General features: G+C 36.5%; 1 protein-coding gene across 1 annotated transcript; it reads left to right on the forward strand.

Annotated features, from left to right (window-relative positions):
- Nucleotides 1-1,352: 1,352 nt before the first annotated feature.
- On the forward strand, nt 1,353-19,913 carry LOC128550783 (uncharacterized). Its single transcript, XM_053530548.1, has 5 exons — nt 1,353-1,749; nt 9,879-9,917; nt 11,270-11,329; nt 15,578-15,751; nt 19,230-19,913. Exons 2-5 carry the CDS (start codon nt 9,899-9,901, stop codon nt 19,619-19,621), a joined length of 645 nt encoding a protein of 214 aa, XP_053386523.1. The 5' UTR covers nt 1,353-1,749; nt 9,879-9,898; the 3' UTR covers nt 19,622-19,913.
- The last annotated feature ends 1,066 nt before the right edge of the window (nt 19,914-20,979 follow it).

The raw sequence follows: 20,979 nt of genomic DNA on the forward strand, positions 1-20,979 counted from the left end.
CCCAGCCAATTCACAAACTACCAACTGCTACCATAAACTAAACACAACAAATGACGTCACCGGTGAGTGTAATAAAGGCTTCCGAAACTTCGGCGATATTGCCAATAGAAAATAGAAAAATGTAGATTTGAAAACATTGCAAGAGATCAAAGAACTTGTCATCTGTGTAAACAGTAACTTATTAGGAGATGAATTTCACTATCTTTTAAATTGCAAATACTTCAATGTTGATAAAAAGAAATATGTAGATGAGTATTGTTATAAATATCCAAATGCTCTCAAATTTTTTAACTTTATGAACAGCGACAATAAGACCATTTTGTTAAAACTGGCTGTCTTCTGTAAGAAAATTATGTCTGCTTTTAGATAGTTAGTTCTCATCCTCCACATTATCAGTTACTTGAGCAACTATTTGTCATGTTTTACGTGCACATCTGCTTTTGTTATAATGAGGGAGTCATTGGCGCAATGATTAGCAGGTTTGACTACAACGCCAGTGATCCGGGTTTGATTCCCGGTCGCGGCTGATATTCCGATCAGTGCTGGGTGATTTACTTAAATTGGCACTGTTTCCAGCTGTATCGGCTTAGACTGGATGCTGGAGAGGTAAATTTGGCACCTGCCTGCCGTGGGCTCGACTGGAAATAAGTTGTTCCTTCCATCCATTCAAGGTGGGAACTTTCGTCGACTACCCACATTAAACAAGAAACTTTACCTTTACCTTTACTTTTTGTTGTTATAATTGTTGTCAGATGCCCATTTATTTCAATTGTAAACTGTATGAAAATGGAAATATAATATTCTTTATTTTTATGCAAGAATAGCGTTAATACGCATGTATTCGTGCATTAACATCTGCCGAACCCTCGGACTATGCTGAATCCCTAGACCTGCGGGCTTTGGCTTCTACCCAGTCCTTGTGCTTCTGCAGAAGTAAATGCACGAAACAATTTGCCCTAGAATGTATAACTGAGCGCAGCTGGTTTATGTATTGCAGTTTTAAGACTTATGAAAATGTATCTAAGACTTATCATGGCTTGGTATGATGTAGCTAAAGCGATGCAAATATAGAAAATGATTTTCAAGATTTTTAATTTTAGTATTATTTGGGGTTTGTTCTATATAAACATTAAAAAATCAAGCTCTTGAACAAATGCGAAGGAATGTAATACAGACAGTACTACAAACAGACAAATAAATATGCTTTAGGTTTACTTACTATGTCTCAATGATCTAATTTGGACATATATTCTGATATAATTATCTAATCTTACAGATTTTATTTACTTTATAAATGTGTATCTTCTCCTTAGGGTAAGCTAATATTCTTATGAGCATTTATCATAATTAAACAGATACATTACATTATACATTATACAGGGGGTTTATGTTGTCTTCTTCACAACTGATAAAATATAAAAGTTGGACTGCACAGGTAATATAGAAGTTCGACGAATAATTGCAGAGGTAAAAATATAAGTTAAACGAAAACTTTCATAGGTTATATAGAATGTGAACGAAGAACTTGATATGGAAGTTTGGCGAAGAATTTCTCAAATAATATAGAAGTTGGCCGCAGAATTTCACATGTAATATAGAAGTTTGAGGAAGAACTGCACCGGCATTATAGAAGTTTGACGAAGAATTGCACAGGTATTACAGAAGTTTGGCGGAGAATTGCACATGTAATAAAAACGTTGGACAAAGAATTGCACCGGCTTTATAGAAGTTTGACGAAGAATTGCACAGGTAATTTTGAAAAGAGAAAGTGCTTGTTAAGTAACGATGGTAACAAATGTTATATCAGCATGTTTAGTAGGTAGAACTATATCTTTGATGATACAGTTTCAGGCAAGCTCCTCACTAGGGGTGACTATTGAAGCCAATTTTGACTATTGCAATACTATTGATATCGCTTAAAAACTATTGCGATACTATTCTATTGCAGGTTACTATTGCGATACTATTGCAATAGTTATCGGCCATCATAATTTATACAGTAAAGCTACCAACTGGCATTGTTACACAGTGTAAGAGACGGCACTGTTTATAATTGCTGTTAACACACATTGAGATGTTTGTATAACTGAAACGGACAGAAATAATTCTAACATTAAATATTTCTTGCCTTACCTGGCTTTGGAAAAATAAGTAAAACAATAAACCTACGCAAGGTATACTCAAACGAATCGGCCATTTTGTTGCGAATGTCAACATGTTTAATAAACCAAAGCATCAAAAAAGACGAAAATTAACGGATCGGATTAAGGTATACCAACACTAAATGAAGGGCCCTACCGAACAGTTTGCTGTATAATACAAGTATATAGCCTTCTTTCTCCATGTCCATAGCACATTTTCTCATCTAAAATTAACAGGTTATTTAAATATATTTAATCAAAGTTTCTAAGAAACTAAATTTATTAATTATCTCCCAGACTTCTCAGTCCTTTATGGTAGTTTAATTCCGTGAGGGTAATTATTGTAATGGAGACGTTAACATTTTCCGAGGCGCAAATGAAAGCTGGCTCTGTTTCTTGGTTTATAAATTATAAATTATTTCTGTATTTACAAAAATTTCAAAACTATCGAAACTATCGATTGTTGAAGGAACTATCGGCGATTGTTATTGGATCGTGACTTTTCTATCGATGCATGCTATCAGGACACTTAGTATCGCAATGCATCGATAGTTCGATGTATCGTTACACCCCTACTCCTCACAGCAGTTATCTTCCCTGGCGTTCACTTACGTACCTGTAAGGGGAGGTAATCACTGCGGGGAGTTTGAGTTTAAGGTAGTGGACACTTAATGACACTCGATCGTCTGTTTCCGTTTGATTACGTATTCTTCGAACGCAATTTCGGCATCCTTCGGTCTAATAGAAAAGTATTTTTCATAACAACCGAAGGATGCCGAAATCACATTCGGAGAATGTGTAATTGAACGCAAAAAGCACAGTGTGCACTACCTTGAGAAATGAATCGCGATGTTATCCTGTCTTTTTTTAATCTATAAGTAATATATATATGACATCAAATGATCTCAAGTACACGGTGCCTATCCATATCGGCGGACTCTTAGCGAAATCTGCTATATCGGCGGTTTCTTTGCGACGGTATCGGCTTTCCTTTGCTATAAACAATGTCCAGGTCAATAAATGAGTCGAAAAATCGAGCTGTCATCAATGATAATAGGTATGCCGCTCAAAAATAAGTAGAGCACGGAACATTAGAATGTCCTTACTCTGTATTGTAGTGTTTACTTTTTAATTATCAGCCATTTTTCTCGCAAACTCAATGAAATTAGTTGGTGGTGTACTGACATGGAACACTAACCCGACCTTTTCCACAGTCTTTAACGAGTTTTTGCTTTGATATCATACGTATCAAGAGCATCATTGTACTCATTTTTAAATAATCTTCCTAAAAATACTGACCATTAGGCCGAAATGTAAACAGAATTCTTCAAAACCCCTTACTTTCGATTTTGTCGTGGCACCGGCGGTCTCTCTGCACACCAGTTTTTGAAGCACAGGCAGGCTCTCTGCATTACGCACAGGCAGGCTCTATGCTAATGTCTTTTTGGACGCGTTATAGCTTAATACATTTTGTGTGTAGATCTGACTTTTTATAACTGTCAACATTACGCTTTATTTCAAAACGTCAAAAACCAAGCTGAAAATGAGTTTACTATCGACCAAAAAAAGCTACTGAGTTGATTTCCTCTAAAATTTCTTTCACCAGTGTCGGTTTAAAATGTTCTACGGGTGTAAAATTAAAGCTGCTTTTTTTATCTTTCCTGTGTTTTTTTTCCAGATAACACAGATTGTGCAGGATTTTAAAAATGGTAAGTTGTTTTACTGTTAGTAGGGTCGATATCAATATTTTCTTACTTGTACGAAATACACGAGGAGAACTCTCGTTTATTTTAAAATCAAGCCACCCGAACCCCGTCGGTACCCACCTTGGCACAATAAATGGGCAGTTTTTATCATGACTGAAAAGACTGGTGCTCGCCCGACCTCATATGCCGCGTGGGGTCCGACAGACCCGTTTGAAAAGTGACTTAAGCATTTACATCCTTGAACTGCATATCATCTTACTTGTGTTCTGAATCCTTTATTTGAATCATTCCCTTGCTTTTAAACAATATAAGGTATTGAATGAATTTGCTTTTTGACATTCCCATGCGACGTTGCCGTACGGAAAGAGTTCGAATCCTGGGTCTGCCATACAAAATATGTTTTTATATTTACATTTGCTATTTTTATTACACACAACAGCCTGTTTTATTGAAAGAAATATAGATATGGTGAACCGTTTAGACTATCAATATAAATTTGTGAAGTTCGTACAAGTAAGAAAATATTGATATCGACCCTATTAACAATAAAAACAACTTACCATATCTAAATATCTGCATTCTGTGATATCTGAAAAAGAAAAACACACAATAAAGATAAAAAATAATTAAACAAAAAAGCAGCTTTAATTTTACACTCGTAAAACAATGGAAACCGATAACATGGACACTGGTGAAAGTAATTTAAGGGGAGAAACAACTTTACAAAGTAGTTTTTGGTGGCTGCTAGCTGCCATCAGAGTCAAAAAGAATACTCCGTTTGAAAAATCTTGTCAGTTCTTAAGACCATCCTAACAACACAACCAAAAATAGTTCCAAGCTTTCCAGGTAAACAATTATCTACACAACGTGCAGAATATGCAAAGCTATAATATATGCCTTAATACCATTTTAATGTAAATTCGGCGACTAAAATCAATACAAACTGAAGTCAACGTTTTAATTAAAACAGCCACGTGTATGAATACAAATATGCAAATTTATGGCCACATGAATAAACGATGACCTCATGTCACCTGAACTGGAGCGATGGAATTGATTAGCTATTGCATAGTACTGCCCCAGAGGTCACGTAGCTTATAACGTAGAAAAGTTAGCTTATATATATAGAAACCTAGCCTGGGAATCCAGACTGACAATTCAAAAATGTTTCCTGACCGCAGTGTCACATGTATAACTCCCAAAATTTAAGGCTTTATTTGATAAAGAACAATGACTTCTGCTAGCAATAATTTGCGGCTAAAAATAGAAACGGAATTTCAACGGAAAAGTTTCCAAACATTTCAGGTCCGTAGACAATACCAGTTTGTACCTCTGATAGCTTTTCATGCAAGTTGTAACACTTTTCAAATATGTCAGAACAAACTTAAATGTTCGTCATAGCTATCAAATTGTAAGATATTATATTAATGCAACCCTAGTGATCTAAGAATGTTACTGAATTTTCGACTGCATTTCAAGCACGCAAAAATATGACCACATGTTAATTAGGCTATTTATAGAAAATCGAAAAATCAGCAGTGATATGGATTTTCTCAGGCGTTGATACTGCCGATTAACACTAATTAGCGCAAATTTAATGAGATGATTTATGAACAGGACAGTACTTTATTGATATAACTTGAACATGTACAGTTCATCGTTATATCACTATCAAGAACAAAATATACTAAAACATGCTTAGCAATACGAGAGTGAACAAAAATAAAAGAACATTCAGTTAAAATTCATTCGATATTGTTTGCATTGTGACCTGCCGTGAGAATTAAAGACATGCATGTTTTCTAAATAATATTCCCTCACGGATAGTCTTCCTTCAGCAAATGTACAATATAAGATACTATATTTATGCATAGATACACACGAATTATCAACGTGGAAACCCACAGGTCGCCAAAGCTGAGAAGTGTTGCATGCTCGCTTTGACTGAGTGGTGCTACTGTATCACGATTTCATCAACTTGTAAGCCCACGAAAGTGGGCGCAGCGATGATACTAATAGACTGTAGCAAGTCGTCGGATAACAGATTTGACCAACTTAAAAATTAAATTGTTTCAAGACAGATTCTGCTCCCTTCAGCTAAATTCATTCGAGTCGCACCATGAGAAAAACAACAATAGTGCATTTGTGACCAGCATGGATCCAGATCAAACTACGGATCCGCACACCACTCTGGTCAGGATCCTTGCTGTTCGCTAACGGTTTCTCTAGTTGCAATAGGCTTTGAAAGATAACAACATGGATTCTGACCAGACTGCGCGGATGCACAGGCTGGTCTGGATCCATGCTGGTAGCAAACGCACTATGCAGGTTTTCTCATGGTGCGTCTCAATAATATGAGCCGCGCCATGAGAAAACCAGCATAGTGGGTTTGCGATCAGCATGGATCCAGACCAACCTGCGCATCCGCGCAGTCTGGTCAGAATCCATGCTGTTAGCTTTCAAAGCCTACTGGAATTATAGAAACTGTTAGCGAACAGCATGGATCCTGACCTGACGGTGCGAATGCGCATGCTGGTCTGGATCCATGCTGGTCGCAAACCCACTATGTTGGTTTTCTCATGGCGCGGCTCATATATCTGGATACAAATATATGTATAAAAATTAAAACGGTTTCGTTTCGCCAGTTACATATTTTCGACTTTGTTCTCGGTCTGACTAAAGTTGTAAGTTTGTCTGACTTTAATGTCCAGCATGCTCTTATGTCTAGCGAACTTTTGAGTATAACAGATGAAGTGATAATTAATGTACCTCTAAAATACACTGGCTGCAGAACTGACATTCTGAGGTGCATTTTATGGTGCATGTTTGTGTTGTTTTCTTTCACAAAAGTCTCGTGAAAACCACAACTATCTGATACGGACTAAATCAGTGTGTATAATAATTCATGACAGACACTGCCCAAAAGCTTTAAAAAGAAATCTTAAAGCTGAATGATTTGGAGAAAAGCCTATATTATTTATTCATAGTAAAACACCTTCGATGTAATTTATGTTGTAGTTTTCGTCACAAATAATCAAAAGGATCAAAACTATTCGTTAAAGACTGAATCAGTGTGTATGTAAACAATGACGGGCAGTGAAAAAGGATTAATTTTGAAACCAAAGCCGAATGTTAAAAAAAATGCAAAAAAAATGTTCTTTTGGTTTATATTAACAATTCCTCAGTTGTCGCTTTCTTTGTAATATTTTAAACATTGATTAGCAGCCACCATCAGCGCTTTGAGCGCTTTGATTCTTGGTGTAGATCGGCTATTCGTAGCAATACACAAACAGATATTTAGTATATTTTGTGAAACGACGCATGCGTGTAAGGGTTTGAACATCCGAAATTTTAATCTGCCCTGTCAGCTTGGTTTTTGACGTTTTGAAAAAAGGTGTGATGGTTGACAGATATAAAATGTCAGATCTACACACCAAATGAATTAAGCTAACGTGTCCAAATAGACATTAGCATAGAGCCTGCCTGTGCGTAATGCAGAGGGCCTTCCTGTGCATCAAAATCTGTTGTGCAGAAAGACTGCTGGTGCCCCGACAAAACCGAAAGTAAGGGGTTTTGAAGAATTCCATTTACCTTTCGGCCTATTTGTCAGTATTTTTTTGGAAGAATATTGAAAAATGAATACAAGTAGTGCGCTTGATACGTATGATATCAAAGCAAAAACTCGTTAAAGACTGTGGAAAAGGTCGGGTTAGTGTTCCATGTCAGTACACCATCAATTAATTTCATCGAGTATGCGAGCAAAATGGCTGATAATTAAAAAGGAAACGCTACAATACATAGTTAAGACACTCTAATGTTCCGTGCTCTACTTATTTTTGAGCAGCATACATATTATCATTGATGACAGCTCGATTTTTCGCCTCCTCATCCGATCTGGACATTGTTTATAGCAAAGAAAAGCCGGTACCGACGCAAAGAAACCGCCGATATAGCAGATTTCGGTAAGAGTCCGCCGATATGGATAGGCACCGTGAAGTAATTAGAATTGCCATTTATACTGTTTTTCTGTGGCGGCGTGAATTTTGTGCGACAAAGAAAAAAGAACTGTTTATATTTACATTCACTATATAAGGTTTGTATAGAAAAAAAAGGCGTTTAATTTCGTACAAGCATCTTTTATTTAGTGCAGTGATATGAAGGATAGCCATTTCCGCGAGATTGCAATCATGTTCTTACATCATTCATAAAAGCATTAAGAAAATGGCTTCATTTGAAAAGATCTTTCAAAATTGGACAACAAAATTTAAAAAAGAACATTACATTATATAGTTAAACTATTTTTTCTGATGATAAAGATCAAAACTGAATTGACCCGGCAGTATGATTTTTCCTGTATTGAAGGATATTTTAGATAAAATCAGGATCTGTATTTTAATCGGAAGACGATTACAATTTAATAACAATTTAAGAATTTGGCTGTTCCATTTAAATATTATAAAGATATCCCGACGTTTATCTTAATTTTCTGATATTCGAGGAAGGCAAACCACTTACTTGTGTAGCAAGCAACGGTGAAAAAATATGTTAAAATAATGATTGAATGCTACTTTAGCGTTTAGATTGGTATAAAAACAAGGATGAATATCCAATAGGCAAAGTAGCGTTCCAGAAACGCAGCCTGTCCAAAGGGCAATCCATATCACGCGGATTTGTACACGACCGGCAAACATATACAAAACACATGCATAAACACGCACATACACACACTGCAGTCACACGAGGACCATACTAACAAACAAAGGAACACACTAGGGCACCGCCTTGGAAAAGTCAGTGGCAAAACTATCATTGGGGAGCTTAAACCGGTTTATGGTGTGCATCTAACCTCACGCTTAACCTCACTATACTCTGAAGTCACAGGATGGTGTAAATAAAAGTAATCTCCGTCTGGCGAATCGCTAGATATATCATACGCCACGCCAAGGCAACAGAAGGTATGGCATGTTCCCTCAGACATAAAGACGAACGCATAGCGTCCAGCTGTAAAAGAGTTGAACACTAAATATGCGGTGTGTCTCAAAACCGTTTGGTCGTAATCTCTTTCAATAAAACGTATTTTACCTTTACCAAATACAGTTGAAAAATTACAATGACTCAAACTCTTATGAAACTTGTGAACTGCATCCCCAAAAATATCTGGTTTTGATATACCTTCCCTAAGTAGTGTCTTTAAATTATTAAATAATAAAACCAAACCTGAATTACGATCATAGTAAAATTTAGCAAAATATTTACGTAATTCATAATATCGGTAGCCTACATAAATAAGATTGTAATCTATTGAAAACGTTCAGCGAAATCCTTGCGCGATTCAAGCCTGTACAAGAAGTCCCAAAGTAGTTTATTCCCGTCTAAACGCACACAAAATAGCATTTTACTCTTCGATGAATGTTCAGTATTCTCTTCGATAGTTAAATGTGTCCTATTTTGAATTGAGGACACAAGAATGAAAGAGAATGCAACGTTATAAAATGTTTTACGCAATTTGCCGACTGTCATTACAAGACTACCTCCGGCGTGTTTTCCAACTGCAGTATCCGGTAAACTCATATGACGGCGGAACGCAAGCAAATGTGTATTCAACGTTTTGCCACTGATACCAAAAGAAAACGCAATAAACCCATTTAATCTCCACCGCGGTAGTTTTACCACTGAGAGTTCCAAGGTGGTGCCCGACTTCGTTCCTTGTGGTTGTGTCATCCTTGTCTACCTGTATATTTTTTTTATAGATCCATCATGTAAATATCCATATAAATTATACACTGACGTCAGGTTTCGCCTTGTGGGGCCTGATCTCTTTAAACATGACCGCTTCTTTTGAATCGATGTCCTGATGTTTACCACTGCTATGCAAAGGACAGATATTGCCAATAGTTACAAATTGTAAAGCTTCCAATAGGTAAACAGGCATATCTATATATAATTATGTTTCGAAATATGAATTTCCTAATCTGAATATATTTTTATTCGAATCTCCTTGTCTAGTTAACAGTATAAATATGCTTTTCAGAGATACAGATCAATTGAAACATGGCGGATAGTAAGGACGGTAAGCAAAACATATTCCTACGCATGTATTTGATATCTCGGAATAAAAATAGTTCTGAGTTGCACAATAACGGGAAGAGCTAGGGAAGATTGTGTTGCTCAATTATCTGTGTTTTTATTATCCCAGTAAACATTTCTTTGTAAATACAATGTTTACAGTTTGTGTGCCTGCGCATACATTTCCATGTATGCTGTACAAGTGGCTGTGTTCTTTTAATATGGATTTCCTGTTGGGCTCTTGGCCTGGTTTTATAAGATCTCTGTTACTGTAGATATTACTGTCATTCTATCGGGGCTGTTCATGTTTTTCACGTAACTGCATTCCATTTTAAATTAAAGGTGGAACTATAGTTAACCGGTAACTTAAAATGAAATGTTATAGTCCGGCGGAAGACTATGTCAAAACTCGTATTAATGAGAATAATTAAGTATGACCGGCTCAGAATACAGTCAAGATATTCGCCAAGACTATTTCTACTGATGTCGTTTTATATAAAGAGGATCCGCCGGTTACGGCCCGTTACGATCCGTTCTCCATTTTAAATTTTAGATTTTAAATTTTCTTCAACAACTTTGTCACATGATCATATCTTATATGTCAATGTATATTATGTAATGAGGTACTATATGTACAAATTACTGAATAAACTTTTGTTCTGTTCTATTAAGTTTTAGACTGTCAGAATAATTATATACATTGAATTCTGGAAACTAATCATTTGTGAGATACTTACGTCTTCCCTTTTTACAAATATACCGTTGCTCCTTTTAAGAATATACAAAATTTAATACACCCTTCCTTTTCCCTCTACATATATACCTTTTCGCTCTTTACAAATATAGAAATACACCGTTTCGCTGTTTAAAGCTAAGAGAGTTGTTCAAAAACAACGTAGACATTTGCTGTCAAAAGCCGACTGTTTGTATGTGCAATGTGTGATTTATAATTGCAAATCGGTTATATATCATCTGTTACATTTGTGTTGATATGCGATTAAATTACCATAGCTACACATAACCGGTAATATTGTGTATCAAGATCAATAAAAGAAAGATACAAATATAAATTGATACAAACTTAATGAAATCATATCGATGACGCCTTGACGCCGTTAACTTCGTTCAAATAATTATGGGTGCATATAAGTGACTTTGTTCGAGGAGGCGTAAATACTGATTATATGATCATTATACTTACAGTGAAATTGGTAGTAAGATAGCGAATCTTGATAGTGCATTTCGTTTTTTGCCTCATAAAAGTGTATAACATTTAGAGACAAAGTCTACGTTATTTTTGAGCAGCCCTCGTACACAGTTTCGCTCTTTACAAATATACCCTTTCTCTCGTTACAGTGTGTGTAACGTTAATTGTCTTAATGTGTTTGATTCCGGCAATGGCGAAAGTGATAATAGGTATGTTGACTTTGTGATATGTATAACTGAATACTCTTGAAACGCATTATGATTCATTTATATATTTTAGTTTCTTTAATTTCAGTTGTCAAGTTATATCTCAGTTACAACTGGTAACGGACTGAAAATTAACAAATTTGTTTTACATGCAAGGTTCTTTTAGGTAGTTCTTCACGTTCGAATCGATTTTTTTCTACTACTAATAATAATATAATGTAGAATTTGATAGAACCTTGATTTTACAAAACTCCAGAATAAACTTATGAAATTCGGCAAATAAAAATGATAGGGTCTTGCGCTTGACTTTTTTGCTAGACCGATACGAAGAGTTTTGACCACGCGCAATTTTCCAAAATGGGAGTCTATGGGAAAATAAGAACTTTCATAACATTTTGTGAATAGAATTTTTTCTACAATGTAGATTTTAATGCAACTTCTTACAGTCGTTAAGAAACATATAGTTTATAATGTGGTAAAATAAAATGCACGGGTCTTTGGGGATATTTGACCATGATTAAAGTAAACCGCACATTTCAAATTAATTTTCAGACATTATTTCTAATTATCCAACGTGTCAGAGGTTTTAATATCATATTTTAAATTTAGAAAGATAGTTACAGTGCAATTGTAATAAATTTACTCGCGGATTGCCATTTATTCATTACATGACTTATTCTAAGTTTTTCGGATACCGGTAAATGACGTCACGCCATCACTTCCAGTTTATCAAACGTGCAGATCTAACCTCACTCAGCTGTGTGAAGTTGGCTAAACAAACGACACACGACATTCAAAATTTTTTTAATGTCGTTCAGTACGCGACATACGACATACGACATTCGAAAAAAATTGAATGTCGTGCAAAAAAACGACTTTGGACATACGACATTCGAACTTTGACATGCAAAATTTGAATGTCGTTCAGTGCAGGACATAGGACATACGACATTCGAAAAAAGTTGAATGTCGTGCAAAAAGCGACATTGGACATACAACATTCGAACTTTGACAAAAAAATTATATGTCGTTCAGTGCACGACATACGACATCCGAAAAAAGTTGAATGTCGTTTATAACACGACATTGGACAGACGACATTCGAACTTTGAGATGCAAAATTTGAATGTCGTTCAGTGCACGACATACGACATTTGAAAAAAGTTGAATGTCGTGCAAAAAACGACATTGGACTTACTACTTTCGAACTTTGACATGCAAAATTTGAATGTCGTTCAGTGTGCGCGTATCACATACGACATTCGATAAAAGTTGAATGTCGTTTATTGCACGACATCGGCCATACGACATTCGAACTGTGACAAAAAAGTTTGAATGTTGTTCAGTGCGCGACATACGACATACGGCATTCGAAAAAAGTTCAATGTCGTGCAATAAACGACATTGGACAAACGACTTTCGAACTTTGACATGCAAAATTTGAATGTCGTTCAGTGTGCGCGTACCACATACGACATTCGATAAAAGTGCGCGACATACGACATACGACATTCGAAAAATGTTGAATGTCGTGCAATAAACGACATTGGACATAAGACATTCGAACTTTGACATGCAAAATTCCAATGTCGTTCAGTGCATGACATACGACATCCGAAAAAAGTTGAATGTCGTGCAAAAAACGATATTGGACATACGACATTCAAACAGTGACAAAAAAATTTGAATGTCGTTCAGTGCGCGACATACGACATACGAAAAAAGTTGAATGTCATGCAAAGAATGACATTGGACATACGACATTCGAACATTGACAAAAGAATTTGAATGTCGTTCAGTGCGCGACATAGGACATACGACATTCAAAAAATGTTGAATGTCGTGCAATAAACGTCATTGGACATACGACATTCGAACTTTGACTAAAAAATTTGAATGTCGTTCAGTGCGCGACATACGACATTCGAAAAAAGTTGAATGTCGTGCAAAAAACAACATTGGACATACGACATTGGAACTTTGACATGCAAAATTTGAATGTCGTTCAATACGCGAAAAACGACATACGACATTCGAAAAAAGTTGAATGTCGTTCAAAAAGCGACATTGAACATACGACATTCAAAATTTGACATGCAAAATTTGAATGTCGTTCAGTACGCGAAAAACGACATACGACATTCGAAAAAAGTTGAATGTCGTGCAAAAAAACGACATTGGACATACGACATTCAAACTGTGACAAAAAAATTGAATGTCGTTCAGTGCGCGACATACGACATTCGAAAAAAGTTGAATGTCGTGCAAAGAATGACATTGGACATACGACAAAATTTTTTGTCACAGTTCTAATGTCTATGTCCAATGTCGTGCAATAAATGACATTCAACTTTTTTTGAATGTCGTATGTCGCGCACTGAACGACATTCATTTTTTTTGTCAAAGTTCGAATGTCGTATGTCCAATGTCGTTTTTTGCACGCATTCTACTTTTTTCGAATGTCGTATATCGTATGTCGCGCACTGAACGACATTCAAATTTTGCATGTCACAGTTCTAATGTCGTATGTCCAATGTCGTGCAATAAATGACATTCAACTTTTTTCGAATGTCATATGTCGTATGTCGGGCACTGAACGACATTCATTTTTTTTTGTCAAAGTTCGAATGTCGTATGTCCAATGTCGTTTTTTGCAAGCATTCTACTTTTTTCGAATGTCGTATATCGTATGTCGCGCACTGAACGACATTCAAATTTTGCATGTCAAAGTTCGAATGTCGTATGTCCAATGTCGTTTTTTCACGACATTCAACTTTTTTCTTATGTCGTATGTCTTATGTCGCGCACTGAACGACATTCAAATTTTGCATGTCAAAGTTCGAATGTCGTATGCCCAATGTCGTTTTTGCACGAATTCAACTTTTTACGAATGTCGTATGTCATATGTCGCGCACTGAACGACATACAAATTTTTTTATCACAGTTTGAATGTCGTATGTCAAATGTCGTTTATTGCACGACATTCAACATTTTTCGAATGTCGGATGTCGTATGCCGCGCACTGAACGACATTCAAATTTTTTGTCACAGTTCTAATCTCGTATGTCCAATCTCGTGCAATAAACGACATTCAACTATTTTCGAATGTCGTATGTCGCGCACTGAACGACATTCAAATTTTGCATGTGAAAGTTCGAATGTCGTATGTCCAATGTCGTTTATTGCACGACATTCAACTTTTTACGAATGTCGTATGTCGTATGTCGCGCACTGAACGACATTCAAATTTTTTGTCACAGTTCTAATGTCGTATGTCCAATGTCGTGCAATAAACGACATTCAACTATTTTTGAATGTCGTATGTCGTATGTCGTGCAATAAACGACATTCAAATTTTGCATGTGAAAGTTCGAATGTCGTATGTCCAATGTCGTTTATTGCACGACATTCAACTTTTTTCGAATGTCGTATGTCGTATGTCGCGCACTGAATGACATTCAATTGTTTTTGTCTAAGTTCGAATGTCGTAAGTCCAATGTCGTTTTTTTCAGGACATTCAACTTTTTCCGAATGTCGTATGTCGTATATTGTGCACTGTACGACATTCAAATTTTGCATGTCAAAGTTCGAATGTCGTATGTCCAATGTCGTGCAATAAACGACATTCAACTTTTTTTAATGCCGTATGTCGCGCACTGAGCGACATTCAAATTGTTTTGTCAAGGTTCGAATGTCGTATGTCCAATGTCGTACAATAAACAATATTCAACCTTTTTTGAATGTCGTATGTCGTATGTCGCGCACTGAGCGACATTCATTTTTTTTTCAAAGTTCGAATGTTGTATGTCTTATGTCGTGCTATACACGACATTCGACTTTTTTCGAATGTCGTATGTCGCGCACTGAACGACATTCAAATTTTGCATGTCAAAGTTCGAATGTTGTATGTCCAATGTCGTTTTTTGCACGACATTCAACTTTTTTCGAATGTCGTATGTCATATGTCACGCACTGAACGACATTCAAAAACTTTTGAATGTCGTATGTCGTTTGTTTGGCCAACTTCACACTGCTACCTAACTCTGTGTAGCTTTCTCACAAAGTTACACTTCTTGTTCAATTATTTGTATACATGAAACATTTCAGCTCGACACAAAATGTACAGCATAATGGAAAACGTCAAATGATTAGGACAGAGATTTCCAAACATCATAAATTCTTTTGTTTACATTAGGACTGAAATAAAAGTATTATTCTTTTAAGTGAAATAAAAGGTATTATACTTTTCAGGAGCTGTATACATGGATGACTGCCCATATGAAAACAAAGTACCGTTGCCGAGGTATCTGATAGTTTCGGGCGCCATGAGTGCCTCCGTTCTCGCGATCTTCCAATTGAAAAGTAAATGTCTTCAAGTAATAGGCATAGTTGGAGTGTTGTTTTCTATCGCATGGAATATGTGTGGTAAGTAACAGCATGTTTAATTCAACAACACTAAATTGTTTTAACTGAACAACGAAGATCCAAACGGGATTGCCACTTTCCAAGAAAGTCCAACCCCTTCAAAAGGTCCCTTAAACATAGTTTGTCTGGATTTTACAACAGATAATAACACAGACGGCATGCGGGAGGTAAATGGTTCTACCAGGCGCCTACCCGGATGCCTGGATGAGTACCACACTGATGAAGATCTGAGGTCTTCCTCCACCATCAAAAGCTGGAAAATAGCCACATGGCCTACGATTGCGTTGGTGTGCTGTTAAACCCAACGAAAACAGAACAAATAACACAGTCACAGTAAATCAAACAGGCAGCAAGGACAAACTAAATACGTAGAGGAACAATCGGCAATTTCCTTTCTTAACGACCCACCACAACCTAGTGACCTACTTTTTCCTCCTACATGAACTTCGTGAAAATCATTCTGATAATACAGCTATACTACAGTGACAATTAGACAATTTAGGCCCTCCCTGACTTAGTGTGTTTTCACAACTTCATCTGTTAACTCATTCAGTCAACCTCTTTTCAGTATCGTTACAAAAACATAGATAAATGACTTTTTTGTGCGCTCTAAAAACAAAGCGTGTTCTAAACTGAACTTGGTAAAACTAGTGTTGTACATACTGCTACATAGATATAGATTTAATAACATATTTAGACATTAACCACATTGTCTTGGCCTAAAATGTGCCACAGTAAATTTGTTTTGCTTGCTTGTGTTGGGTTTAACGCTGTTTTTCAACAGTATTTCAGTCATATAACGGCGGGCAGTTAACCTTACCAGTGTTCCTGGATTCTGTACCAGTACAAACCTGTTCTCCGCAAGTAACTGCCAACTTCCCCACATGAATCAGAGGTGGAGGGTGAATGATTTCAGACACAATGTCGTTTATCAAATCGTCACGGTGAACATACGCACCGCCCGAGGATCGAATTCACGACCCCGCGATCCGTAAACCAATGCTCTACCTAGTGAGCTAAGCGGGCGGGTGTCAGTAAATTTGTAACTAGATACTGTACAAGTTTGTATTTCTCTTTTTTCTTTTATGCAAAGCATGTATAATTACCATTAAGGAAATACAAAAGAATACAGTTATGTTGTGGCGTGTCTTTAAGGATGCCAAAATCGCATAACGGAGGTTACGTAATCGGTCGGAATTAGCCGATTGTTCTTGCGGGTCCACTAAATGAAAAGAGTGTAAAGACATGTAAATCATTTACACACGAGTAAACAGTTTGTATTTGTATCCGCTGATAACAACATATTGGTAAATAACGGTTGAGAGTTAAATAGATGAATAACCTTGAACACGTACGGATTTCAGATAAAAGGAGATAATAAAACTACATATAAACGTGAAAATGATAAATAGGGGAATAGTTTAAACAGATAGTTAGTGGGTATACGCTATGGGTTTGCATTTCAGGGACACGCGTAGCTTTTCCTGTTTGGTCTTTGTTAGCTCATTTGAGCACGAAGTGGTTTTCTGTCGTCCGTCCAACGTCTTGGGTCGTTTGTCATCCTTCAACATTCTGCTAGACTGATACGAAGACTTTGGACCACGCGCAACAACATCTCCTCCTAAACCACGGGGCCAAAATTTTTGAAACTTCACAGGGATGTTCCTTGGATGGTCTGCTTTAGAATTTGTTAAAAGATTTGAATTCCATACAGAACTCCATGGCATTCTAAAGGAAATACTTTAAAAACTTTCTTGTCCAAAACCATAGTACGGCTTTAATATCTGATACGTTGCATCATCTGATAGTCCTCTACCAAAATGTTCAAATCATCCCGCTAGGATCAAAAACGGCCTCGACCTTGCGGTCACGTGGTTTATATAGACTTATAAAGGGAAAATCTACTTCTATAAAACCTAGGGTTTTGATATTTGGTATGTAGCATTGTATAGAAGTCTTTTACCAAGATTTTTCAATTTATCCCCGTGGGGTTAAAAATGGTCCCGTCCTTTGGACACATGATTTAAATAGACTTGTATAGGGAAAACCTTTAAACAATTCGCGTCTTAAACAATAACGCCCAGAGCTTAGATATTTAGTATGTGGCATGCTACAAGATTGCTCAAATCATGACCCTGAGGTCAATATATGCCACACCCGGGGTCCCTTGTTTTACATTAACTTATATAGGAACAATCGTCTTTTCCAGAACCATAAGGTCCAGACCTTAGATATTTGGTATTAAGTATTGTCTTGAAGTCCAGGCTTATAGGGGAAAATACTGAAACCATAAGACACAGAGCTTACATATTTGATATGTTGCATGTTCTTGTGTTTCTTTACCAAGATTGTTTAAATCATGTCCCTGGGGTCAATAAAGGCCACGTCGGTATGGTCCCTTGTTTTACTTATTTGCTGGTTGTTTCTTGAAGCATTGATTAATGACAAAGAAAGCAGGACTACACGTATAATGTTTGATACAGATTCCATTACTATTGAATAGTTTTAATCGAGACCTACTGACCTACTTTTTAGTTTTTGAAATTACAGCTTAGAAATTTGGACCACATTTATAACTTTTGATACAGATTTCAAACCTCATACTTAACATTCTTAACCCTGACGCACTGACCTACATTTTTGTTTTTGAAGCTACAGAAAAGCAATTTGATCCACCAATATAATGTGTGATACAAAGTTCAATAATCATCTTGAATAGTCTTATTCGTGACCTACTGACCTACTTTCTTACTTGTGAAGTTACAGCAAAGAAATTTGGAACACCTTTATAATGTTTGATACAGATTTCTATAATCACCTTGAATAGTCTTAATCGTGACCTACTGACCTACTTTCTTGTTTTTGAAGTTACACCATTGAAATTTTGCCCATCTATATATATTTTTGATACATATTTCAATATTCATCGTGATTAGTCTTAACCCTGACCTACTGATCTACTTTCTTGTTTGTGAAGCTACAGCAAAGAGATTTGGACCGCCTGTATAATTTCCTGACAGATTTCAATAATCTTTAAAATGACTTGCTTACCTAGTTGTTGTTTTTAATTTGTTCAAGCAAGCAACTAAACTTATGTTAGCGGTATAGGGCCAGCATGGCTCTCTTGTCTTTGTTTTTTTATATATTAATCTAGTAAAAGAAAGAATTCAGTGTTGGAACTTGTGTGACGATGACTCCGCTATAAATCAACTTTAGTCTGATTAACTAAATGCTCATATACTCAGACAAAATTTCGATACCGACTTAATCAGCCGGAAAAGCCTCTCTCTTTCTGGCTTTTTCATACTCTGCCAGATAGCTCTGTGTCTGTATTAGAAGAGGATGAATTTAGCGCCCTGATTGGCTGCCTTTGCGCTATGTAAAGGGCCTTTGAAAGTGTTTATCATGAAATGGGTGCTATACAAATCTGGTACAATAATAATAATAATAATAATAATAATAGTACTTCTATTTTCAGGTTGTGTATGGTTATACAGCAGCTATGCTACGATAATGCAAGGTTTCCCCGGCACGCAGAATTGCAATTCAACTGCTCTTCTGTCTTTATGTCCCAGTGTCTCAAACTGCAGCAGTTTACAAAGTGTAGCAGTGTGTCCAGAGATTGAAAGTTTTAGTCCAGAATCACGATTAGCAGCATGCAAAGGACAAGACAAATGTTGCGACAAAACATTTCTTAAATTCGCTTTCTCCATGTCAATTTTAGACTGGTCTGGTTTATTGTCCTTCGCTTTATATGTGTGCATCAAAATAGTTAGAGGAGAGCCTATACTGATTGATATTTATAACACTTCCTCGGGACGTAGTGGATATACACAAATAAACGGAGAACATACAGCAGAAAACAATTAAAGCCCTTTGAAGGATATACAACAGTAAACAATTAACGCGACTTGGTCACTATACAGATAAAACAATTACCTTTTATGTCAAATAATATCAAGGCTCCGTTTCACATTTAACGTTTCTTATAAGATGGAGATTGTAAATTGTTTGAAGACATTTAAGATTTGAAGCACTTGCAAAATGTTTCATTGTAAAATAGTTTATTAAGACAGAGTGTGCACGCAATTAACACATAGGCAACTGGGCCTATCCATTTCTATGTAATTGTTAATCTGTTAGTAAAATCTGTACAAAAGTTCCTTTTAGAAGCATAATTTAATTAATGCAAACAAGCAAAATAAGTGCAGGCTCGGTTTGATTGAGTCTGTTCATGAGAGGAAGTGGAAAGTGCAACACCTCTTACGTCCCCAACGTACCAAACATTTAATGCACCACATATGTGACCCATGAACAACATATGTATCCCATTCGGTTTTTCGCCCACAAATATTTTTCCAGCAAAGTGATCGCCATATTATTGTTCTTCTGGATGGGTGTAATGTATCAGGGTGTTACGTTTTTACTCCAAGATATAGGAAGACAACATAGTTGGTTTATATACTGGTTTCACGACCATCATAGAACTGATTAACTCTGCTCAGTGCCATGCATGCATTACATTTAAGCCACGCCTACAAGTACATGACTGGCAATAGAGATATTACAATGGGGTTTAGCATACGGACGATTTAAGCAGTCGCACGGCAATTACAGCATACTGTATTTCCATCTGTTGATAAATGTTGATAATTTTCAGACATACCGCATCGAGGGAAATGAGTGTGTCTCCGTCAGTTCTACTAATACAGGTAACTTTAAACGCATATTCACTTACGTGTTTGGTAATGTATGTATACTTGGTTGTACTGCATCGCGATATTTTGGCGGAAAAAAATGCCATTTTCACAAAATTCAATCACAAATTAAAATCTCACCTGTTTTTCTGTGAAATGTTTACCACATATGTGCTACCAGAGGCACAACATATTATTTTAGGCGGTGCTAATAAGCGAATACGTACACATGTTGGATCCCTCCCCAACCCCTACTCCGTTGTATATTGGGTGCTAGGATAACCCGGAGCAGACAATCCGTACCATACACGGGACAACCTGTACCACGTTTCAGAAAGACCTGGACCATATCTCTGAAAGTTCTATCACTATTTTAAACCAAATAATGTTTCTTGATATTTCAGAATAACTAGTACTGTCGAAGACGAATAATGCTCATATTTAGTAAAATTTAGTTCTAGGCTGATGTTATAGACGACTCCGATCATAAACTGGACGACCCTGACCATACTTAGGGCGACCCGGTCCAAG

The sequence above is a fragment of the Mercenaria mercenaria genome, chromosome 18, assembly GCF_021730395.1.
Source record: "Mercenaria mercenaria strain notata chromosome 18, MADL_Memer_1, whole genome shotgun sequence".
Classification (NCBI taxonomy): Eukaryota; Metazoa; Mollusca; class Bivalvia; order Venerida; family Veneridae; genus Mercenaria; species Mercenaria mercenaria.